Here is a 25,768-nt window from a genome sequence, read left to right as displayed (position 1 = left end):
CTCACTGTCTCTTTCACTTTAATTTAATGGAAGGACCTTTCATCTGGCGGCACAGTGGGTCAGCTGGTAAAGTGTTGGCCTCACAGTTCTGAGAACCCGGGCTCAATCCTGGCCCCACCTGTGTGCATTTTGCATGTTCTCCCCGTGCCAGCGTGGGTTTTCTCCAGGCACTCCGGTTTCCTCCCACACCCCAAAAACATGTGACATTAATTGGGCACTCTAAATTTCCCCTAAGTGTGATTGTGAGTGTCGCTGTCTCTGGCTGGCAACCAGTTCAGGGTGTACCCCGTCTCCTGCCAGTTGACAACTGAGATAGGCTCCAGCACTCCCCGCGACCCTCGTGAAAATAAGTGGCGAAGAAAATGGATGGATGGATGGATGGACTTTTTGTCTGATCTTTAATAAGGGATTACGATTTACACGCATTCCTCTCTTTACAAAGACTTTCCTTTCTTTTGGAAGAAAAAACTACAAAGACAGGATTGTCTCCTTGCTTATGGTGTCAGAAAATATTTTGCCAAAACAGTTGGTGTCAGAAGTGGGATTCAAGGATTAATTGCCGAGCCACTGGCGCTATGGAAAAGTGATTGATAATCCGGGATGAGCACATTAGTCCTGCCCTTAACCGAGAATTAGGATGGGGGACTGCCCGGCTGCCTTCTTGGATCGGCCATCATCTCAGGATTCCAAATGAACCGTAACAAACAATGACAGGAAAGAATTTCATCATTTTCTCCTTGATTTTGGGTGGGAACAAGCTTGTCTTTGTTTTAAGGAGTATTGGTAGTTGCTCTCCCAACATTCCATTGGAAGGGTACGAATCCATACCATAAAGTACTGTTCAGTGATGGGATCGAGGCTACAAGATCTGACTGAGTGTTGGGTTTGTGTCCCCAGGTTTAGATTCAGTGAGAGGTTCGGTGCCACAAGACCTGATAGCGAGGGATAGAGTTCCCGGGTTTAAATTCAGTGAGGGGGTCACTGCCTCAAGATCTGACAGTGAGGGATTTGTGTCCCCAAGACCCAACAATCATGGGTTTTAGGCCCCAACAATTTCAAAGACGTTCGAATGTTGTGATAAAGAGAAACGCTTCCAGAAGAGTAAAAACAGTGATAAGAACAAAAATGGGGATTTACCAGTGTACAGATCACCAATTATGACCCATATGAGGGGGAAATATGGGGAAAAATCCATAACATAGGCAGAGAAATGGGTAACTGACTATGGCTTTCCAGTCACAGGAAGTTCAAGTATTCGGCAGTTACAACGTTTAATAGAAACGTTGGAGGAGGATAAAAATGCATTAAAAAAGTACAAAACAATTAAAATTAAGGATATAGAAGACATTGAGAAAATGCAGAATGCAAGAGTGCAGCTCTCTGTCGTTTATATTGTCTGTTCTCCACAACACATTTCTTTCCCAAAAACACCTGGAGCAAAAGTTGTATGCCCATTTGTTTATTGATGTCAGCGCCCAATTGATTGGGCACCAACATCAGATCCAACAGTGTTTTTCAGAATCTGTCAATGCACACAGACAGGCATCTAGTGCGAACACACATGCCCGTGCTCCTTTTATCTCACATTGAAGTCTACCTTGTTCCAAATATAATCATTTCACACACACACACTGCCACATACATTTGTCCTCTGCTGGAGAAAGTCCAATCAATACTGTGGGCTACCAGTAAGCATGATGTTGGTCTGATTAAACACTGTCCACCATTTCAGAATGAGTCTAAATCGTCTTATCGCCCTGTTAAACCATTAATACCCATTGTGCAAAGATGTTGTTCATGGTATTCGACCGGTATTTGAAGCACTGCTGAAAGCTGGGATTATTGTAAGATGTGATAATTCAACTGTTCAAAAGCCGATATTTCCGGTGAAAAAAATAAACAGAGCACAAGGTCAGCCAACTGTATGAGGTTATGTTCGAGATTTGCAAAGGAATTTGTCTCCAGCATTGGTGCTGCCCTGGTATGACATTCAGAACAAAGAACAAACAAACTAACAGGAACAAAGAACAAGACACAATCTGTTAATAGGGACTATCCCATATAAATCACAGATGGGCAAAATGCAGAGACTTTTTCATTTAGAACAGATAAGCGATAAGAATGGTGTACAGAATGCCCTTTCCCACTCGCGGTTCCCGTTATATATCAGTGCAATGCCAATTGTGCAAAGGGAGCAATTTAAAGTCGCAAATCGTGCAATAGTCTACAGAATATATTACTAATACTAATACTGACTGGACCAACAGGATGTGAGGGTGTGTCCCAGCAACGGCACAAGGCAGAAAATAGTAGGCTCACTGATCAAGAATTTAATGACTTCATCGCTAGAGGGAAAAAAACTGTTTGAATGCCTACTAGTTTTGACTTCCATTGATTGATAGCGCTTACCTGATGGAAGGAGCTGGAACAGCAGGTGGCCAGGATGTGGAGGGTCCGAAAGGATCCTGCCCACTTTGGACCTAGTTCGAGTGGGGTGCAAGTCTCCAAGAGTGAAACAAGTGTAGGCTAGTCAACCATCTCAATAGCTTTTACTGCAGATTTGAAAAGGACATTTTCACACCACGCACAGACCAAGCCTTACCACCATCCACCATTTAACATCTGTGAAAGGGACGTGAGGCAAATCTTCAAATAACAAAAGGGAAGGGGGCAGTGGAGACCCTGATCTGGTCGCCAGCCAATTTCAGGGCACATGGAGACAGACAACAGTTGCACTCACAATCACGCCTAGTGGGAATTTAGGTCTCCATTTAATGCATGTGTTTGGGACGTGGGAGGAAACCAGAGTGCCCAGAGAAAAAACCCACCCAGGCACGGGGAGAACATGCAAGTTCCAGACAGGCAGGCCGGGATTTGAACCCTGGTCCTCAGAACTGTGTGTCCAATGCTCTCTTGCTCCTCACCCTGCAGCCCTTTACAAATCATCCATCCATCCATTTTCTTAGCCGCTTATCCTCACAAGGGTCGCGGGGAGTCCTGGAGCCAATCCTAGCTGTCATCGTGCAGGAAGCATGGTAAATCCCAAAGTGGTTGTCAGCCAATCCCAGAGGACATGGAGACAGACAACACTCACACTCACAATCACACCCACGGGCAACTTAGAGTCTCCAATCAATGCATGTTTCGGGGATGTGGGAGGAAATCGGAGTGCCCAGAGTAAAGCCACGCAGGCACGGGGAGAACATGGAAACCCCACATGGGGCGAGGCTAGGATTTGAACCCCGGTCCTCAGAACGTAGAGCCCAATGCTCTAAAGCTGCACCGCTGTGCTGCCCCTTTTTATATTATCCACCCATTAATTTTCTTAGCCGCTTATCCTCACAAGGGGTTGTGGGAGTGCTGGAGCCTATCCCAGCTTTCAATGGGCAGGAGGCAGTGTACAACCTATTAAGCAAGCAACAGTATGGTTTCTTGCCTAGAAAGAGTACCACAGATGCATTATTTGCCGTGAGGATGCTAGTGGAAAAAAAAGTACAGAGAAGCCCAGAAGGAGCTACATTGTGGATCTAGAGAAAGCCTATGACAGAGTACCAAGAGAGGAACTGTGGTAATGCATGCAAAGGTTTGGTTTGATGGAGAAATATGTTACAATAGTAGAGGACATGCATGAAGGCTGCAGAACAATCGTGAGGTGTGCCGTAGGTGTCACAGAAGAATTTAAGTGGAGGTGGGACTGCATCAGGGATCAGCTCTGAGCCCCTTCCTGTTTGCTGTGGTAATGGATCGGCTGACAGATGAGGTTAGAATGGAATACCCTTGGACTCTGATGTTCACAGATGATATTGTGATCTACAGTGAAAACAGGGAGCAGGCGGAGGAAAAATGAGAAAGATGGAGGCATGCATTGGAAAAGAGAGGAATGAAGATTAGCCGAAGTAAAACAGAATATATGTGTATGAATTAGAGGGGTGGCGGGGGAAGACTGAAGCTCCAGGGAGAAGAGATAGCAAGGGTGGGTGACTTCAAATACTTGGGGTCAACAATACAGAGCAATGGAGAGTGTGGTAAGGAAGTGAAGAAATGTGTCTAAGCAGGTTGGAATAGCGGGCAGGTGTCTGGTGTGTTATGTGACAGAAAAGTCTCGACTAGGATGAAGGGCAAAGTTGATAAAACAGTGGTGAGGCCGGCCATGATGTACGGATTAGAGACAGTGGTACTGAAGAAACAACAGGAAGCAGAATTGGAGGTGGCAGAAATGAAGATGTTGAGGTTCTCGCAAGGAGTGGACAGGTTGTATAGGATTAGAAATGAGCTGATTAGAGTGACAGCCAAAGTTGGATGTTTTGGAAACAAGGTGCGAGAGAGCAGACTTCAATGGTTTGGACATGTCCAGAGGCGAGAGAGTGAATATTTTGGTAGAAGGGTGTTGAGGATGGAGCTGCCAGGCAAAAGAGCGAGAGGAAGACCAAAGAGAAGGTTGATGGATGTTGTGAGAGAAGACATGAGGGCAGTTGGTGTTAGAGAAGATGTAGGAGATAGGCTTGGATGGAAAACAATGACACGCTGTGGCGACCCCTAATGGGAAAAGCCAAAAGGAAAAGAAGAAGAGTCCCGATGTTTGCAGTTTCATTTTCTTTAGGAGCGGGACATTTTTTTCCCTTCAATCCGGATCTCAGGGATATGGGGAAGGGACCATTAGAGTGATGTCTCTGGGACTACTGGCAACGTGATGGTGACTCGCCCATATTGGCGTTCTTGTGATTCCTCGAGTTTGGCTGTTTGTGGAGGCGGTGGGACACCAATGTTCCTCCTTTTCTCTCCATCCCTTGTTTCCCTGCGCTTGAGTCCTCCTCTTACTGCATGGGGGCTCTGTGGTCCCCTGCTGGCTGTGGGGCCTGATTTTGTCCCTGCCTGGTCTCGGGGATCCCACCTCCCACACTCAGAGGGAAGTAGTGGGTGCTGGCTGAGATATTAGTGGAGGGTGGGGAATCTTTGGGTGGTGCTGGAGGTCAGGCCTCTTTGTTAGTAGTTGTCCATTCTGACCTGCAGGATCCATGCCTCTTAATTACTCACCAAGCACACACCCACGCTTTTCAGTGTACATATATTTTTCACTTATCACATCTGGGCACCCATCCTTGAATTGTCACCTTATCATGGTGGATGGGTTTTTGTTTCCCGATGATCCTAAGAGCTAGGTTGTTTGGGGCTTCATGCCCCTGGTAGGGTCACCCATGGCAAACAGGTCATAGGTGAGATACCAGACAAACTACGACTCCAAAACCCCTATGACGACTACAAAAATTGGATCTTGGTTTCCATTCCCCAGACGAGGGTCACCAGGGCCCCCCACTGGAGCCAGGCCTGGAGGTGGGGCGCGAAGGGGAGTGCCTGGTGACCAGGCCTGCACCCATGCGGCTCGGTCGGGCACGGCCCGAAAGGGTAACATGGTACCCCTTCCCATGGGCTCACCACCTGTGAGAGGCGTCATAGGGGTCGGGTGCAATGTGACCTGGGCAGTGGCCAAAGGCGGGTACCTTGGCGATCCGAACCCCCGGCTATAGAAACTAGGTCTAAGGACATTGAATGTCACCTCTTTGGCAGGGAAGGAGGTCGAGAAGTTCCGATTAGATATAGTCAGACTCACCTCTCCGCATTGCTTGGGCTCTGGCACCACTCCTCTTGAAAGGGGTTGGACTTTGTTCCACTCTGGAAATGCCCATGGGGAGAGACGCCGAGCAGGTGTGGATACACTTGCCTCCGGCTCGGGGCCTGTACGTTGGGGTCTACACCGGTGGATTTTTTATTGGGTTTATGTCTGGAGACTGGCTAGGCCACGCCAGAATGATATGCATCTTACCCTTTCCAGCTATGTGGAGTTCTACAATTTTGTCTCTGGTGTCTTTGGACAGCTCTATGGTCTTGTTACAAGTTTGAGTCTTCCTGATTGTATGGGGTGTATAGATGTGTTTATGGAGCTAACGACCTCACAGAGGTGCATCTGATTCAGGATAATGGATGGAAAGGAGGTGGACTTTTAAAGGTGGACTAATGGTCTTTGAGGGTCAGAATTCTAGCTGATAGACAGGTGTTCAAATATTTATTTGCAGCTGTATCACACAAATAAATTGTGAAAAAATCTTACATTGTGATTTCTGGATTTTTCTTTTTAGATTATCTCTCTCACAGTGAACATGCACCGACGATGAAAATTTCAGACCCCTCCATGATTTCTAAGTGGGAGAACTTGAAATATCGCCGGGTGTTCCAATACTTATTTTCTTCACTGTATGTATCACTCCACTTATATTCTCATTCATTCAACCTCTATAATTCACTGTCAGTCTCACGACATTGTCTTGACCGTGAAACAGTGGACCAGCTATACACCCTCGACAGGATCCTCAAGAGTGTATGGGAGTTCGCCCAATCAGTCTACATGTGTTTTGTAGACTTGGGGAAGGCATTTAGCCATGTCCCGCGGGGAGTCCTGTGGAGGCTTCTTTTTGAGTATGGAAAAGCAAACCCTCTGATACGGCCTGTTCGTTCCCTGTAGGACCAGTGTCAGAGTTTGGGCTGCGTTGCAGGCAATAATACAGACTCCTTTCCGGTGAGGTTTGAACTCTCCCAAGGCTGCCCTTTGTCACCGATTTTGATCATAACTTTTATGGACAGAATTTCTTGGTACAACCGAGGCATGGAGTGTGTCCGGTTTGGTGGCCTCAGTATTGCATTGTCTGTTCTTTGCAGATTATGTGGTTATTCTTTCATCAAGCTATGATCTCCAACATTCACTGTAGCGGTTCGCAGCCAAGTGTGGAGCAGCTAGGATGAGAAATAGCACTTCCAAATCTGACATCATGTTCCACAGTCAGAAAAGGGTGGCGTGCCCTCTCCAGGTCAGGGATTATGTACTGCCCCTGGACACCACCCTTGTGAGGTGTCCCAGGCACGTCCCACAGGAAGGAGACCTCAGGGACGACCCAGGACATGCTGAGGGACTCCTCCACTTAGGGCAGGATTTATCCCAATCCGGAGAGGGCACGTGATCCTTTTCTGACTGAGGACCATGGTCTCAGATTTGGAGGTGGTGATTCTCATCACAGCCACTTCCCACTCAGCTGTGAACTGCTCCACTGAGCATTGGCGATCACGGTTTGATGAAGCCACCAGAACCAGATCATTTGCAAAGAGCAGAGATGCAATGCTGATGCCACCAAATCGGACACCCTCTATACCTCGGCTATCCCGGAAAAATCTCTCCATAAAAGTTATGAACCAAATCAGTGACAAAGGGCATAAAACGGGCTTTATCAAATATTTGTTTGCAATGCACCCAAATGTCCGAGATACCTATTTTCATGCTACGTTGGAATGCACACAAACTCAATGCTTCTGGACTTCAATTTCACAAACGTATCTCATATTTTGAACTTTAGGAGTCCAATCTCCTCTAAAATGTGTAGACTACTCCCCTAAGGGTGAAAATAGACTTGACGTCTGTATTCTTTCTTGTCAAGGTTGTTACTGATCGGATTATCTATTCTATTTATTTTGCAATTATTATTATTATTTCTTTTTGTTTTTTAATTTCCCATTCATTTTAGATCAGTTTGCATGGTGGGACGACAATTGCATGGAGTGGGGATTTTCTTCTGTTGTCCCTGTGTTTACAATTCACTCTTCTGTGTGCCTGGGATGGTTTTTCAAAGGACTCCTTCATCTTAACGCCATCCCACACTGTTGGTATCCACCAACGTGTTCAGGAGTTGCCATCACAACAGGTACCGACCAGCTCCGGGAAGCCGCCTGGAAGCCGCAATGGAGCCGCGGAACATCGTCCACTGTGACTCAATGTCCTGCGCCTCTCCTGGAATGTAACCAAAGTTATTTCAGAGGTGGGAGCTGAAATTACTTCTGACGGGGAAATCTGCTAGCCATTCCCAGCAGACCCTCACAATACGTTTGGACCTGCCCCCCCTAACCCCAACCATCAGAACCAACTCACCACCAGGTGGTGATCAGTTGATAGCTCCGTCCCACTCTTCACCTGCATGTCCAAGACATGTGACCTCAAGTCCGATGACATGACCACAAAATCCATCATTGAACTGCAACCCAGGGTGTCCTGGTCCCAAGTGCACATTTGGAAACCCTTATACCTGAACATGGTGTTTGTTATGGACGTCAATGATGGCTCAATTGACAGTTCATCATCTTAATCATAACATTGGGATGAACCAATTTGCCACCGTTACAGACAGCATTCATTGATGCTTCACCTTAACAAGGTGGCAATCAGCTGTTAATTACATTGTGTATTTCTTGGGCAGCATGGTGGAACAACTGGCTAGAGCATCTGCCTCACAACTCTGAGGACCGCAGTTCAAATCTCAGCCCTGCCTGTGTGGAGTTTGCATGTGTTCCCTGTGCCAGAGTGTTTTTTCTCTGGGAACTCCCAAAAACATACATAATGGAGATTCCAAATTGCGCCTCGGTGTGATTGTGGGTGTGGCTGTTGCCCTGCAATTGGCTGGCAAACAATTGAGGATGTACCCCACCTCCCGCATGAAGATGGCTAGGGTAGGTTACAGCACCTCCATGACCCTTGTGAGGAGAAGTGGTTCAGAAAATGGATGGATGGATGGATGGATGGATTGATTCCTCAAAGGGAAAATATTGTCTGTCATTTTTTGATTCAATATCGTGGCATTGGCTGACTTTGCGAAAACACTATGACCTTAGTTTCTTGTTTCCAGTTTTTCATACACAATACCCATGTTTACATATAGTTCCATTTTTAGTGGTTAATGCTGTCAACATGCTGTGTTTGTGTACTGTATTAAAAATAAGACTGAACTAACACTCCAAATCAAACAGTGAAGTTAAACATTTACCATGTATTGTTTTTATATCTGTCATCTGTGCGACTGTTGTCTGTCTCTGTGTATCCTGCAATTGACTGGCAACCAGGTCAGGTTGTGGGTACACCTCTTGCCCAATGACAGCTTGGATTTCCTCCAGTACTCCTGCGACCCTCATGAGGATAAGCAGCTCAGAAAAAGATGGATGGATGTCAAATATTACAAAGCAATTTATTATTATTAATTTCCTGTTTGCAAACGTTTGTACTTGTGTGCTATATTTTTGCTCACGCCCTTGCATCTCCTGGGAGTGAAGCCCCCTCATCTATAAAACCTAGTGATGCCCTTGGCATGTGCATGTTCATATGTAATACTTACTCTGTTTATAGGGGTTGAAGCGTGGTGAATGAGTATGAGGTAACTCATCCAGTTCATAGTCAGTGCTATCAGCAGGTTCTGTTTGAATGTCAGCAATAAATGCCCTGTCAAGATAGAAAAATATGAATTCATCATCAAGGAAGAATTCCAAAATTTACTGTTGAGACTTATTCTGATACATGGGTGACTATTCTGTTTTGTTCTTGGTTTCATTTTATGACCTTTTTATGCAATGTACTGGAAGAATAGTCAAGGTTTATGAAAAAAATCTTCAGCCAAGGGGTGCCCAAGGCATTGATTGTGAGCTCCCACTTGATCACTGAGGGAGTTTTGTTAGATCGCAGGACCGCGTGCCCCCCCCCAAAAAAAGAAAAGACGTCAACCTATCATTCATTTCGAAGCTTGAATCGGTTTGACCTATCCTGGCCTCTTCTTACGGGTCACTACACATGTGCACATAAAGGCATGTTCTAGCAATCACGCTTCCTATTTACTGTGTCTCTTGTTTTTTTCCACAGCAGTCACAGCGATGCCCCCACCCCACCCCCATTGCATCAGCGATACATTCACTGCCCCCAGCTCCCCCCACTGTTGGGAGCTCACGAGACGCTGGCTGCTTGAAGAGTAGATCTTGGGGCTAAAAAGTGTTGGTTTAACCTATTCATTTAACTTAAAATTTGAAAAATGATGTTAAAATCGTTGATCAGCCTCCTCTCCCATTCTGCTCACATCTTTTCCTTTCGGCTTGTACCATTAGGGGTCACCATGGTGTGTCATCTCAGATGAACGCATATTTGTTTGGCACAGTTTTATGTCGGATGCCCTTCCTGATGCAACCCCTCTACATTTTAGCCGGGGAGAGAAGCTTACAGCACCTGGTACTCCCAGGGGGTCTCCTATCCAAGTACTATCCAGGGTCTAACACGCTTAGCTTCCAACATCCGACAAGATCAGGTGTTCTCAGGGTAGCATGGCCGTAAGCCTTCATTCTACTCACATGAAAGACATAAAAGCAAATACAGCTTGTTGCTGGCCCAGGCTTGTATTCTATTAATTACCCTGGAGTACACTAAATGTTAGGCAAGGAAGAAGAAGTTGCCATTGTGTGCCATCTTCGTTCAGCAAGTAAATTGATATTGTGAAACCATGTTATTTACTATATAATTAGCGACGAAGATAAAGTTGTTGAATTTACTCAGCCCAGCTAAACCAGGTGACAACTCGTTTGACAAGTTGGTGAAGCTGTTGAAGTACCACTTCAATCCAAGACCCAGTGAGATTGTGGAGCGCTATAGGTTCAACTCGGGAGCCAGCAAGCTGGAGGAGTCCATGTTGGGATATGTCGTCGTGCTACCAAATACCCTTGGATGAGGAAGCCAAGAAATTTGTGACCAGAAACACACCCAAAGGTTTGTTCACCGACTGAGTGTCATCAAGTCCAGCTTTTTTCAAAGAACAATGGAGGGACTGCTGTAGGGCAAGTAGACGTACATTACATAAAATACATGGCCGCGGTCATCCTCCCCTTAATACAGTGAAGTCGTCCTGTCCCATGTGAAGAAAAACACTCCCAAAGCATGATGCTACCACCCCCATGCTTCACAGTAGGGATGGTGTTCTCGGGATGGAACTCATAATTCGTCTTCCTCCAATAACAGTTAGTGGAATTATGACCAAAAAGTTCCATTTGGGTCCCATCTGACCATAAAACTTTCTCCCATGATTCCTCTGTATCATCCAAATGGTCATTGGCAAACTTAAGACAGGCCTTGACATGTGCTGGTTTAAACAGGGGAACTTTCCATGCCATGCATGATTCCAAACAATAACGTCTTATTGCAATTACCAACAATCACCTTGGAAACGGTGGTCCCAGCACTTTTCCAGTCATTGACCAAGTCGCGTTGGATGGTCCTGGCCTGATTCCTTACCTCTCTAAGGATCAGTGAGACCACACGAGGGGGATATCTTGCATTGGGCTCCACTCCGATTGAGATTGTCATGTTTACCTTCTTCCATTTTCTAATGAATATTCCAACAGTGGACCTTCTTTCACCAAGCTGCTTGGCAATTTCTCTGTAGCCCTTTTCAGCCCTGTGGAGTTGTACAATTTTGTCTCTGGTGTCTTTCGACAGCTCTTTGTTCTTGGCCATGTTACAAGTTTGAGTCTTCCTGATTGTATGGGGTGGACAGGTGTCTTTGTGCAGCTAACGACCTCACACAGCTGCATCTGATTCAGGATAATACATGGAGTGGAGGCAGACTTTTAAAGGCGGACTAACAGATCTTTGAGGGTCAGAATTCTAGCTGATAGACAGGTGTTCAAATACTTATTTGCAGCTGTATCATACAAATAAATCATTAAAAAATCATACATTGTAATTTTTGGATTTTACTTTTTAAATTACCTCTCTCGCAGTGGTCATGAACCTATGATGAAAATTTCAGACCCCTCCATGATTTCTAAGTGGAAGAACTTGCAATATAGCAGGGTGTTCAAATACTTATTTTCTTCACTGTAGAACAAGTTTTTGCTGAGATTGTCCACTTCTCTAACCGCACAACACAAACTGCTGCAAAAGGACACAAGGTGGCACTGGGGGGAAAGAACAACAGGCTGCATTTGAGATGTCCAAAGAGGTGATGCAACTAGCAGAGGTGCTACTGCATTATGATCTGGAGAAAGACATTATGCTTTCATATGACGCATCACCATATGGAGTTGATGCTGTTTTATCACACCATATGGCGTATGGACAGATGGATCCACATATCCTTTATATCGCCATATCCTTTATATTTTCACACAGGTAGTATGTGATTTGTATACCTTAAGTCCTGATTGTGTTTATTTGATTGCTTTTATCTGACTTTAACTTTAACATAGATTAGGTAGTATGTGAATTGGGTATCTTATTTGCTGACTGTGTTTATTTGCTTGCTTGTTGTGACTATCTGCAGCACGAAGGGGGCACAATTTCTGTGCAACCTGTAGGCCGGTCACAAGCCTGGATAAATGCAGAGGGTTGCGGCAGGAAGGGCATCCGACGTAAAACTGTGCCAAACATATGATCATTCATCAAACGAATTCCAGAACGAGGTCATGGCCCGGGCTAACTACGCCCTCCCCGGGCACTGTTAATCTGCAATGCGTAGGTAGAAATTCAGATAATGTAGGTCGAAGAGAAAAAAGAGGAGGAAAGTGGCTTATTCGGCAGAAGAAGAAGAGGCATGCATAGACCCCAAGGCTGTGTGAAAGGGACTTTGAATGTTGGGACTATGACAGGAAAAGCTCAGGAGTTAGTTGACATGATGATGAGGAGATATATTGTGGATCCAACAGAGCAAGTGGAAAGGGAGTCAGGCAAGAAGCTTAGGAGCAGGGTTTTAATTTATTTTAGCATGGAGTAGATGGGCAGAGAAATGGAGTAGGGCTCATTTTAAAGTAAGAGCTGGCTAAAAATGTCTGAGTATCAGATGAGTGATGAGGATGAAATTTGAAATTGAGGGTATTATGTATAATGTGATTAGCGGGTATGCCCCACAGGTAATATGTGACCTTGAGTTGAAAGAGAAATTCTGGAAGGAACGAGACGAAGTAGTCCTGAGCATCCCAGAGAGAGAGTTGTGATTGGTGTAGATTTCAATGGACATGTTGGTGAAGGAAACAGGGGCGTTGAAGAAGTGATGGCTAAGTACGGCATTCAGCAAAGGAACTTGAGGGGTGCATGGTGGTGGACTTCACAAAAAAGGATCGAATTGGTGAACATTTATTTCTAGAAGAGACAGGAACATAGAGTGACCTACAAGAGCTGAGGTAGAAGCACACAGCTGGATTATATCTTGTGCAGACGATCTGAATGAGGTTACTGATTGTAAGGTAGTGGTAGGGGAGAGTGTAGCTTAACAGCATGGGATGGTGGTGTGTAGGATGACTCTGGTAGTGGGTAGGAAGATTAAGAAGACAAAGGTAGAGCAGAGAATCAGGTGGTGGAAGTTTGGAAAGGAAGAATGTCGTGTGGCCATTCGGAAAGAGGTCAGTCAGGCTCTAGATGGACAGGAAGAGCTCCTGGAAGACTGGAATACTACTGCCAAGATACTGAGAGTCAGGCAGGAGAGTACTTGGGGTGTCTTCTGGTAGGAAAGGAGAGAAGCAGACTTAGTGGTAAAGCCCCAAAATACAGGAAGTCATCCAAGGAAAGAGATTAGTGAAGAAGAAGTGGGACATGGAGAGGACTGAGGAGCGGTGAAAGGAATACATTGAGATGCGATGTAGGGCAAAGGTAGAGGTGGCGAAGGTGAAACAAGACATATGACGACATGTACACCAGGTTGGATACAAGAAGGAGAAAAGAATCACTACAGGTAGGCCAGACAGAGATAGAGATCGGAAGGATGTGCAGCAAGAACAGGTGATTAAGGATAGCGATGGAAATATGTTGACTGGTGCCAGGAGTGTGCTAAGTAGATGGAAAGAGTACTTTGAGAAGTTAATGAATGAAGAAAGTGGGAGAGAAGGTAGAGTCAAAGAGACAAGCGTGCATGACCAGGAAGTGGCAATGATTAGTCAGGGGGAAGTTAGAAAGGCACTGAACAGAATGAACAATGGAAAGGCAGTTGGTCCTGATGACATACCAGTGGAGGCAGGAAACAATTTGAAGAGAAGGAGAAAAGACAGGAGAGGTGGAGTTTTTGACCAACTTATTCAATAGAATACTAGCGGGAGAGAAAACGTCAGAAGAATGGAGCAAAGGTGTGCTAGTCCCCATTTTTAAGAACAAAGGGGATGTTCAGAGCTGTGGAAATTATAGAGGAATAAAGATGATGAGCAACACAATGAAGTTATGGGAAAGAGTAGTGGAGGCGAGACTCAGGACAGAAGTATCTGGACATGTACGAGGGCAGCAGAACAGCAGTGAGATGTGCCGTAGGTGTGTCAGAAGAATTTAAGGTGGAGGTGGGCCCACATCAGGGATCCGCGCTGAGCCCCTTCTTGTTTGCGGTGGTAATGGATGGGCTGACAGATGAGGTTAGACTGGAATCCCCTTTGATTATGATGTTCGCAGATGATATTTTGATCTGCAGTGAAAGAAGGAAGTAACAATTAGAAAGATGGAGGCACGAACTGCAAAGGAGAGGAATGAAGATTAGCCGAAGTAAAACAATATATGTGCATGAATGTGAGGGAGGAAGAAGAAGCTCCAGGGAGAAGAGATAGCATGGGTGGACGACTTCAAATACTTGGGGTCAACAATACAGAGCAATGGAAAGTGTGGTAAAGAAGTTAAGAAATGGGTCCAAGCGGGGTGGAACAGTTGGCAGAAGGTGTCTAATGTTCTATGTGACAGAAGAGCCAGGCCGAGAAAGCGTTTTAAGACAGCTTCATCAATGCCATCTAGGAGTGTCGAGGATGAAAGCACTTTCCAGGAGCTATGTCTGTTGGCAATGCTCAACAAAGAATTGGAGGATACAGTGAAAGCTTATGAATTCTGTCAAGAGCACTGAAATGCTCCAGCGCCAGCCCCTTTGCACACTTGGGATTGGCCTGATAAAACCTGGACTACTATCCATCTGGTATGCAGGACCGTTCATGGGGAAGATGTATTTTGTGCTTATTGATATTCCAAGTGGATGGATGTGTATCCTATGAGCTCTGCTACTTGTGCCGGATCAGATTTTGGCGCATCTGCAAAAGGATATGGAGAGCTGGCAGAGTGAGACTGTGCAGCAAGGTCACACTGGAACGATGGAGGACACGTGACTGGATGTGAAGGATGTTGTTCTCAGCAGTGATAAGGTGATGGAGTCAGACACTGCAGGAGTAGCAGGAGAATCTGGGGTTGTAAGAGAGACTGTTGCAGTTACTGAAAGTCTGGTGAGAAGGAAGTCAAGAAGGAAGGCCCAGTAACCTTAAAGACTTTCAGTTGAATTACTGACAGGATGAGTTAAAAAAAAAAACCTGCTGAAATGTTTCCTGTTCATGTTTTCTATTCTTGTTACAGGCATAGTGTTTGCTTAAGGGAGAGGGATGTAGTAATGACAAAAGTACACGAGATGTCAGTCAAGGCCAGCTACAATTATATGAGAGTAGAGGGAATAAGAAGTTGTTGTTGTGTGCCATGTTCGTTAAGCAAACAGTTGAGTAAAGTCAGTGATGTGTAACCTCTTCACTCCATGTGGATTAGTACGCATTCCTTGTGTGTGGCAGATTTCCCATGGTGGCCATTTTCCAGCTCTGTTCCGTTTCAGAATACAATGTACATAATACTGTGTGAAGACTATTTTACTTTCATTGCACTTTCATCATTTGCTTAAATATAACGTTATACATTTAATCAACAGATCAAGTGTTGTTGGCTAATCAGACAAGGATGTGTTGTGGAGCCGGTGGTTGTCCTTGATCTTTTGTACGCAGAAAACCGGCTGGCGGCATCCTCCTCTCCCAGGCATTGCCATGGAGATGAACGACACCAGATAAGGAGCGGAAAGTTACCATCCCAGCCCAGGATCAGAGTGTGGGGGGCCAGCCACTTTTACCATGGACCCATACATATAAAAACCTTGTGTTCTGGGCAGCTTGTGTCTTCTTCTTTGGGCTATCCTGCCAGAAGACAGACGTCTTGTGTGTGGCAGATACCTAGATAAGACCCGGACGTCTGTATTGCACATTCCTTTGTAATAAATCCATTTGCCGTTAACTTTTTCTCATCATTAGTCATATCTTCCTTGACTCGTGAACACGCATAGGGTCCAAACTCGCAAATCCCTACAAATGTAAGATATAGTAGACCAGAGTTCTCATTAAGTTTGTGAATAATGAAATATTTTGGGATATTTGGGGAGGGGTAAGGGCTATCGGGCTCACAGCCTGGCTCTCCTTTGATAATTAAATTTATATATATTTTTTACAGACACTTGAATACAGAAAAGTTAAATAGAGTTAACTCCTATTCAGAAGGCTGCATTTTTAAGAAATTCTTGTCCATTCTTCCTTACAAAACAGCTTGAGCTCAGTGAGGTTGGATGGAGAGCATTTGTGAACAGAAGTCTTCAGCTCTGCCCACAGCTTCTCGATTGGATTCAGGTATGGACTTTGACTTGGCCATTCTAACACCCGGATACATTTGTTTGTGAACCATTCCGTTGTAGATTTGGCTTTATGTTTTGGATCACTGTCCTGTTGGAAGATAAACCTCAATTCCAGTTTCAGGTTTTTTGCAGACTTCAACAGGTTTTTTTTTTTCCAGAATGGTCCTGTATTTGGCTCCATTCATCTCCCCATCAATTTTAACCATTTTCCCTGTCCCTGCTGAAGAAAAGCAGACCCAAACCATGAGGCTGGCACCACCATGTTTGACAGTGGGGATGATTTTCAGGGTGATGAGCTGTTGCATTAATGCCAAACATATTTTGCATTGTGGCCAAAAAGTTTGATTTTGGTTTCATCTGACCAGAACACCTTCTTCCGCATGTTTGGTGCCTCTCCCAGGTGGCTTGTGGCAAACTTTAAACAAGACTTTTTGTATATATCTTTGAGAAATGGCTTTCTTTTTGCCACTCTTCCATAAAGGCCAGATTTGTGTAGTGTACGACTGATCATTGTCCTATGGAAAGACTCTCCCACCTCAGATGTAGATCTCTGCAGTACATCTCGAGTAATCATGAGCCTCTTGGCTCCATCTCTGATCAGTCTTCTCCTTGTTCAAGGTGAAAGTTTAGAGGGAGTGCTGGGTCTTGGTAGATTTTTAGTGGTCTGATACCCCTTCCATTTCAATGTAATTTCTTACACAGTGCTCCTTGAGATGTTTAAAGCTTGGGAAATATTTTTGTATCCATATCCGACTTTAAACTTCTCTACAACAGTATCTTGGACCTGCCTGGTGTGTTCCTTGGTCTTCATGATGCTCTCTGCACTCTAAACAGAATCCTGAGACAATCACAGAGCAGGTGCATTTATACAGAGACTTGATTACACACAGGTGGAATCTATTTTGCAACATCCGTCAACATTGGATCATTCAGAGATCCTCACTGAACTTCTGGAGTGAGTTTGCTGCACTGAAAGTAAAGGGGCCAAATAATATCGCATGCCCCACTTTTTAGTTTTTCATTTATTATGAAAGTATAAGATATCCAATAATTTTCATTCCACTTCATGATTGTATCCCACTTGATGTTGATTTTTGACAAAAAAAATTTGTTTTATGTCGTTATGTTTGAAGCCTGAAATGTGGCGAAAGGTTGAATTGTTCAAGGGGCCCGGATACCTTCACAAGGCACTGTAGGTGAACAAAGTCATCCATCCATCAATCCATTTTCTTTTGCCACTTACACTCACGAGGGTCACAGGGGGTGCTGGAGCCTATCCCAGCTGTCAACGGGCAGGAGGCAGGGTACACCTTGAACTGGTTGCTAGCCAATTGCAGGGCACATAGAAAAACAACCACTCACAAATAAGGGCAATTTCGAATCTCCAATCAATGCATGTTTTTGGGATGTGGGAGGAAACCGGAGTGACTGGAGAACACCCACGCAGGCACGGGGAGAACATGCAAACTCCACAGAGGCGGTGCTGGGATTGAACCGGGTCCTCAGAACTGTGAGGCCAACACTTTACCAGCTGACCCACCGTACCGCCCTGTACAAAGTCATATAACCTTAAATTCCTTCAAAAAGACAAAACTAAAGGTTGAATTAATCTTAAATTATGCTGTTATAAAGTTCTGTTCTCAAGTACATACCTCTGGAGGGCTTCAAGTTCACTGGACAGATCACATTCCGTCTCTGATATTTGGATGCAATTGGGACTTTTCATCCAGTCACTGTCATCCCTGATATTAACAAAACATTATTTCAATTTACTGTCATACACTTTTTTATTCATTTTACCAAAGATCTTTACAGGTGCTGTTCGCTATAAATGGCACTGATACAGAAATCACATTGTGAGTATTCTGTATTATGAGATACTACCAGAGCCATGAAAGGGAATACTGAAAAAGGAAGGAATTGACACAGACAGGAGAATGATGTTTCGCACTTGACACTCACTTCTTCCACTCTGGCATGTCGAAAGCAATCGCAATTTTCCATTAATATTTTAGATTTCGCACACAGTGTCTGGACAGTGACAGATGAACACAAGATACTGTTTCCTAATTTGACATAACGTGACTAACAACTGACTAGAGAGGCCTGCGACATGACATCACAATCAGGAGATTTCCGGCCTCGCACCATGTTGGAAGACAAACAAGTGCACCGGCGGCTGCAGCTCCACGCACAAGTGACCACATTACTTTTAAAACTTTAACAAACCAACCAGTCTCCAGGTGTGGTTAAATTCTGCTCTGAAGTTGTCCCAGTTACTCGCCAAATCGCCAGCCATCTTCATCTCCTCCGGAGGTGGAATGTTCACTGCCATGTTGACGTCGTTAGCCTGGCCCGTTGCTAATTCCTCCGGCTGCTTCGGTTGTTGTTGTTTTTTTTTTTCTTTTTTTTTTTTGCATCCTGCGTTGAAACGGTGTATTAATCCATTGTGTTGTCTTTTGTTCTAGCCACTCCTGACACCATTTTTGTGGGTGTGTGTCAACAAAAAACGATGTGAGACAGCTTTGAATGCTCAGTAGTGCTTGTATTTAGTCACGGCTCTCCACATAACATTCCCACGCTTCCGCATACGCTACGCTACTGAAACAAACCATTGCGAAGGGGGTGGACACAACTATTCCTAACTGTTGGCTGCTTCAACATAGCAGGACCCGACATAAACAGGTCAAGAGACAAGTCAGGATTCCAGCTGTTATAAAAAGGCAGGGAGAACAATCTGAAAAACTTTGTTCTAAACGTCAAAGGGATTACCTGGCAGCATTGTGCAGAGCAGATCTAAACAATGCTAATCTGTCCCGGTATTGTGTCTGCTCGGATAATTTTGTCACTGGTAAGTGTTTATTTGTCAATTGAGTTATGAATTTAAGTGACATAGATCTGCAACCCCAGACAATGGGGGGCCATCTACGGCTGCATGGTGTGTTGGCACTTGGAACATGTGAACATTGAAGCTGACACTGAACAGGAAAACATGGTTCCACTTCAAATCATGTTAAATGAATAGTTTTGAAACGTTTTTTTCTGGTGTGCTCTGAATAATGTGGTTATTGTTTGATACTGTACTGAGTTACATGAATTAAATTATGAAATATTGTAGGACTGGGGACTTGTTTTAACATCAGCATCCTTTCAAAAACTTATTGAAATTTGAATATGATGTATTCTGTTTTATTAAGTAAGTTGGCCAAACAAAAACTAGATATATTAACATTGTTAATTATGATTATTGTTTCAGGCAAGCCAGCACACAGTCCACTAATGCGGACTGAGTTCCAACCAACAATCATATGGAAATCAGTGGAATATTTCCTCTGTACAGCAAATTAAAATAAAATGTGTCCCTTTATTCATAAAATGATGTGAAGAGCATTAGTAAAGGGCCACTGTCATGAAATGCATGATTTTTAGTATGTTATTAATGAAAATGGCAGCCGACATCAACCCATGCATTTTTTTTCACCACAAAACATGAGTTGGATTTATACAGTTTTTTGTAACTCCCGCCATGAAAATTCTCTCAAGGGATTTGTTTTCGACAAGAAGCAGGAAGTGATGTACGTGGCAGGACTGCCCTCAAGTAGACTCGTTTGTTTCTATTAGTTTTACCTTCGGGAAGGTAGCTCATTGTTCCTTCATGTTAGCCAAAATGCCGGCTCGTTGCATTGCTGGACATTGCTTGAACACTCGGGAAGATGGATTTACCCTTCATAAGTTTGCAACTTGCAAGTTTGTCGTGAAAAATCGAATGTATGGGTGCAATGGACGAGAGGTTCGTGGGTTCCAAATGACAGGTAGGTGTATATAAAGCTACTAAAAAAAATAATAGTTTGGGGCGGACCCCGTAATCAATCTCTCATAACGAAACAAAAGATCCGTATGACAGGCGTGCTAAATGTGTCGATGTGCGCGTCGGATGGCGAAAAAGAGCCACCCCAGCTGAGGCGCTGCCTCTGCCCGTCATGGGTTCAGTGAAGGCTACGCGCCGGGCTCATGGACGGCGGCGGCTCTGAACAACGCTGTCAACCGCCACACTCAGCCGCGTGCGACGACAATGCCGTAAAGCGCCCCGCCTCGACAGTGTTGTTCATTGTGGACGGCGGTGGCTATGGACAACGTCGTAAAGCCTCCCGGCTCGGCACCATGATAAGCAACCTCGGCGCCGAAAATGAGCCACCATTGGACACCGGCCTTGTTGGCTGGGGTGGCTCGTCGCGGCACCAGGCCGCGATGGCTCATCTCTGCCGCGGAAGTGGATCGGACGGGGAGGCGGTTTGGCCGTGATCGCATATCATCTGAACATGGCTCGAAACAATAGGGTAATATTGCCCTGGTAACTTCACTCGGTTGTGTGATGTTCTCTTCTTCGAAAAGAGCTTCCGTGCAAGTAAGGGCGTGTCCGTCACCCTTAGTAGGGTCCACCTCATGTTTTCACTGGCGAATGTATTGGGTGAGGTCAAGGACAGGGGATGCAGCCAATATGGCGACCACTTGGATGTCGTTGAATGACACTTCCGCAACTTTGTGCATGGGTGACGCGCTCTCTGCTCATATTTATTTTTTCGTATAGACATTGAAGTGAACAATGTTATGTGTATTTTTCATTACAATATCTTTTTTAAAATGTTTATAGGCATGACACTTGACCTTTAAGTGGAATTATATAATACCCAAGCATGCTTTATCAGTTTAAGATGATGGACTTTGCATTCTTCCTTGAACATGTGCCCTGCGACTGACTGACGACCATTTCAGGATGTCGTCCGCCTGACGCTCAAAGTTAGCTGGGTTAGGCTACGGCATTCCCACGACTCTTGAGAGGATAAGCGACTCAAAAGTGGATGGGTCGATACTCAAATACCAAAATATTTGATAGCTGCAACCCTAATGCATTAGTCTTACTACGTGTGCTTTGTGGACTTGGAAAAGGCGCTTGACCATGTGTGTCAATTGAGTCGTCTCGCGCAAGGTGCGCCAGGATTATGAGTTACCTGAGCCTTGATACTAGCCATATGAATCGTATAAAAACTAAATCCATTTGGTCTGCATTGCCAGAAGGATGGCAAATAGTGTTGCGCATGAATGAAAGTGGTTGCATGTTGTTAGTGGTTCGAGAGGCCATATATGTAGAATGGCAGCTGCGCTTCCTAAACAAGTAGCTTAGAACCACTTCGGTATGACTGTGGAATCAATTATACGTGTGCAATGATAAATATTCTTTGAGTATCAAGAAAAGTGCAAAGTGTGATGACTCTATCCATCCATTATGTGAGCCTCTTATCCTCACAAGGGTCGTGGGGGTGCTGGAGCCTATCCCAGCTATGTTCGTGGAGGACAGGTACACCTTGAACTGGTCGCTAGCCAATCGCAGGGCAAATAGAAACAACCACTCATAGTCACAAATAAGGGCAATTTCAAATCTCCAATTAATGCATGTTTTTGAGATGTGGGACAAGAGCACCTGTAGAAAACTCACCCAGGCACAGGGAAAACATGGAAACCCCACTCAGGTGGGGTCAGTATTTGAATCATGGTCCTCAGAACTCTGAGGCAGATGAACTAACGAGTCATTCACCATGCTGCCAAGTCTGATAAATGATTTATTATTATCATTGGAAACATTTTCTGAGTCGTTTAGTCTCACAAGGGTCGCCGCAGGAGTTCTGGAGCACATCCCAGTTTTTGGAGGAGGCTGGGTATACCCGGAACTGTTTGCAAGACAGTCGCGGGGCACATACTAACAAACAAACATTCACACTCACATTCACAACTACAGGCAATTCAGAGTCTTCAATTAATATACCATGCATGTGTTTGGGATGTGGGAGGAAACCAGAGTGCCTGGAGAAAACCCACACAGGCATGAAAAGAAGATGTAAACACCACACAGGGAGCACCAGGATTTGAAACCCAGTCCTCAGAACTGTGAGGTAGACGCTGTAACCTACTGTGCCGCCAATTAATTTCATTTATTCATTTGTTTGTTCAGTGCGCCAGTGGCAACATAGCAAATGGGCAGCTGGCAAACTGATACCTGGAAAGTTTAAAGCGATCTAGTAATCCTTAAAGTGGGCCTGTCATGAAATGGATGGATGGAACCCACAGCCAATATGGTCCCATGTGTTTTTTCACCACAAAACATGATTTTGACGTATACAGATTTTTGTAACTCCTACCACGAAAATTCTCTCAGGGATTTGTTTTCGAGAAGAAGCAGGAAGTGACGTAAACGACAGCGGCACCCCCTAGTGGTAGCTCGTTGTTCCTTCGTGTTCGCCAAAATGCCGGCTCATTGCATTGGTGGACATTGCTTGAACATTCGGGAGAATGGGATTACACTTCATAAGTTTGAAAGAGACACTGTTCGTTGTGAAAAATGGATTGCACGGGTGCAGAGAACGAGAGCTTCGTGGGTTCCAAATAACAGGTGGTGTGTATACAGCTACTAAAAAAAAACAATAGTTTGGGGCAGACCACGTAATCGGTCTCTCTCATAATGTAACAAAAGCTCCGCGTATGAAATGTGTCGATGTGCGCATACAGCTACTAAAAAAATAATAGTTTGGGGCGGAGCACATAATCGGTCTCTCTCATGACGAAACAAAAGATCAGCGTATGAAGTGCGTAGATGTGCGCGTCGCCCAGCCAACAATGTCTCACTCAGCCTCATCTCGATAGTCTTCAGTGTGTACTGCGGTGGCTTTGAACATACCCCTAAAAGCAGCATGGCTCGGCTCCACCTCGTCCTTTTATGCCACTGGCGCAGAAAATCAGCCACACCGGCTGAGGCGCCGCGTTCGGTGGTCACAGCTTCTGCGAAGGCTGCACGTCGGGCTTTGCGATGGAGGCGGTTCTGAAGAACCCAGCCGAGAATGCATTACTCAGTCGCGTGCGCGCATAAAGCGCCCTGGCTCGACCGTGTTGCTCAGTACTGCGGCGTCTCTGAGCACCCCCCTAAAGCAGCACTGCTCGGCTCTGTCATAAGCCACACTGGCCGGCTGCGATGGCTCATCTCCGCCGCGGAAGTGGATCGGACGGGGATGTGGTGTATACCTATTTTTCATGACAATATCTATTTTAGAATGTTTATCGGGATGACAGTCCCACTTTAAATTTAAAGCATTCTCCCTCACTCTATTAACCACTCCAAGTCTGAGCATGTGGGCGCATGCACGTGCGTGCGGTCAGAGTTAAGTTTGTCTTTGTGTGTCCACGCACGTGTGTTAGAGTGTGTGTGTGTGTGTGTGTGTGTGTGTGTGTGTGTGTGTGTGTGTGTGTGTGTGTGCGTGTGTGCGTGTGTCTGTGTGTGCTAACTCACCAAGAGTATTGGACTGTGAATGTGTAGTTTGATGGTCTAGCAGTCCATCTGAGGAGAGTTTTAAAATCCAGAGACACCCAGTGTACATTTTCTGCCTTGGGCGCATCGTAATCTATGACAAGAGAAAGGTAATATGATATACACATATTGGTAAAATGTTTTTGTCAATTTTTCAAAGCAGAAAATTGATTTAAAAAAAAACAGCGGTTACTGAAATAACTTCAAACTGACAAAATCTGTAATATATTTTTTAGATTCACAACCATTTAACATTTCTAATACATTCATTCATCCATTCCACTTCTGCTCAACTTTTCCGCAGTATAATAGGGATAATAATTTTAACTCATTAATATTATCTTCTTTTCTTTTCTGTTTCTCCCATTAGGTGTCATGAGAGCGTGTCATCCTTTTCCATGTAAGCCTATCTCCTGCGTCTTCCACTTGAGCACCAACTGCCCTAATTTCTTACCTGAATATGATTTTGTATTAATCTTTTCTTTTGTCTTTCTCTACCTTTCTTGCCTAACATACTTCTATGCCGTTCCAGACTACTGTGTGCAGTCCTCCAGTTCCTCTTTGGGTAGTCTCTCATTAGTGACGTACTGGGCCCAAAATTCATCCTGTGAATTTAGATGGAGAATCCCCCCGGTGAGCCCCACTGAAGACGGAGTATTTTTCTGTTCCTCTTGCCTTGTAACACAACTAACCCATGAACGGTGACTGTAATTTTAGGTCTCACGATGTTTCCTGTATCTACTATATGCATAATGTCTACCCAGCCTTATATACGGCATCTCTAATTATTTGCTTATTGTTGGGACACTCACTCACATCCTGCTGGTCCAATCAATATTAGTGTTAGTAATATATTTTGTAGACTATCACACGAATCGTCACTTTAGCCTGCTCCCTTTGCACAACTGTGATTGCACTGTCATTGCACTAGTCTATAACGGGAACCGCAAACGGGTAAAGGGACTCGGTACAAGCTTTACACAATGTGGCGACGTTGACACACTTATCTCTTACCTGTTCTAAATAAAGATTTTACATCTTGCACTACTCTTATAAGGAATAATTCCTTTATAAATGGAAATTTCTCTTGTTCTTTGTTCTTGTTGCTTTGTTGTTCTTTGTGCCGTATGTGGTACCAGGGCAGCACTGACTGGCATAGAAAAATTCCTTGAGTTTTTACACACTTGCCCAATAAAGCTGAGTCTGATTCTGATTGCTGTTTCCTCTTCCATTAACTTCATTCTCTCCCAATAAGACCACAACACCTTCCTCCTCTCCGTTCTCCAAGACCAGCACCACCTCCTCTCTATCACCATTCCCTCAATAACCCTTCTGTTAGTGACCCTCAACCCTGTTGCTGATGCTGCCAATAATAATAAGAGTTATACTCTTAAAATACAAAAGCCATCCATGTAAAATCCATGTAAGAAAAGCTCATAAATTGCACAGACATGCACCACACACACATACACATGAACACACGCACACACATGCACACACCATGCTTACAATATCAGTTATCTGGTTGCCAGCCAATTGCAGGGCAAACAGAGACAAATAGCCGCACACACAATCACACCGAGGGGCAATTTAGAGTGTCCAATTAATGTTGTAACCCTTTTGGGATGTGGGAAGAAACCGGAGTGCCCGGAGAAAACCCACGCAGGCACGGGGAGAACATGGAAACTCCACACAGGCGGGTCCAGGATTGAACTGGGGACCTCAGAACGGTGAAGCCAATGCTTTACCAGCTGACCCACTGTGCTGCCCCTGCAGAAAATAATAATGAAGTTAATTATTGCTCAGGCCGCTAGCCAGGCTTGGCAGGCTAGCACAGCGCAGGCGAGTGATGCGCTGGTGCACAGGTTTTCCAGCTGTGGAGTTGTACAATTTTGTCTCTGGTGTCTTTGGACAGCTCTTTGGTCTTGGCCATGTTACAAGTTTGGGTCTTACTGATTGTATGGGGTGGACAGGTGTCTTTATGCAGCTAATGACCTCACATAGATGCATCTGATTCAGGATAATACATGGAGTGCAGGTGGACTTTTAAAGGCAGGCTAACAGGTCTTTGAGGGTCAGAATTCTAGCTGATAGGTGTTCAAATACTTATTTGCAGCTGTAT

At 44.7% G+C, this 25,768-nt stretch overlaps 1 protein-coding gene and 1 long non-coding RNA gene across 7 annotated transcripts in view; one reads left to right on the top strand and one right to left on the bottom strand.

Moving 5' to 3' along the window:
• The window catches only part of LOC133511427 (tissue factor-like), a 46,620-nt gene that overhangs the window by 14,240 nt on the left and 6,612 nt on the right, over nucleotides 1–25,768 (bottom strand). The window contains exons 2-5 of one of the 6 annotated variants that reach the window (XM_061840336.1): nucleotides 23,629–23,740; nucleotides 17,945–18,034; nucleotides 9,204–9,307; nucleotides 8,859–8,990 (exon numbers count right to left, since the gene is read on the bottom strand). In XM_061840336.1, coding sequence (XP_061696320.1) covers nucleotides 8,859–8,990; nucleotides 9,204–9,307; nucleotides 17,945–18,034; nucleotides 23,629–23,740 — 438 coding nt within the window. Of the gene's footprint in view, nucleotides 1–2,409; nucleotides 2,503–8,858; nucleotides 8,991–9,203; nucleotides 9,308–17,944; nucleotides 18,035–23,628; nucleotides 23,741–25,768 lie in introns of all 6 variants that reach the window. The other 5 variants (XM_061840337.1, XM_061840338.1, XM_061840340.1 and 2 more) reach the window with 5 other exon arrangements.
• On the top strand, nucleotides 18,163–24,444 carry LOC133511428 (uncharacterized). The gene is made up of 3 exons (XR_009797906.1): nucleotides 18,163–19,143; nucleotides 24,017–24,046; nucleotides 24,179–24,444. It is a non-coding gene; the product is annotated as an uncharacterized LOC133511428 (long non-coding RNA).

Source organism: Syngnathoides biaculeatus, chromosome 13 (genome assembly GCF_019802595.1).
Source record: "Syngnathoides biaculeatus isolate LvHL_M chromosome 13, ASM1980259v1, whole genome shotgun sequence".
Taxonomy (NCBI): domain Eukaryota; kingdom Metazoa; phylum Chordata; class Actinopteri; order Syngnathiformes; family Syngnathidae; genus Syngnathoides; species Syngnathoides biaculeatus.
This window is presented reverse-complemented; position numbering and strand designations above follow the sequence as displayed.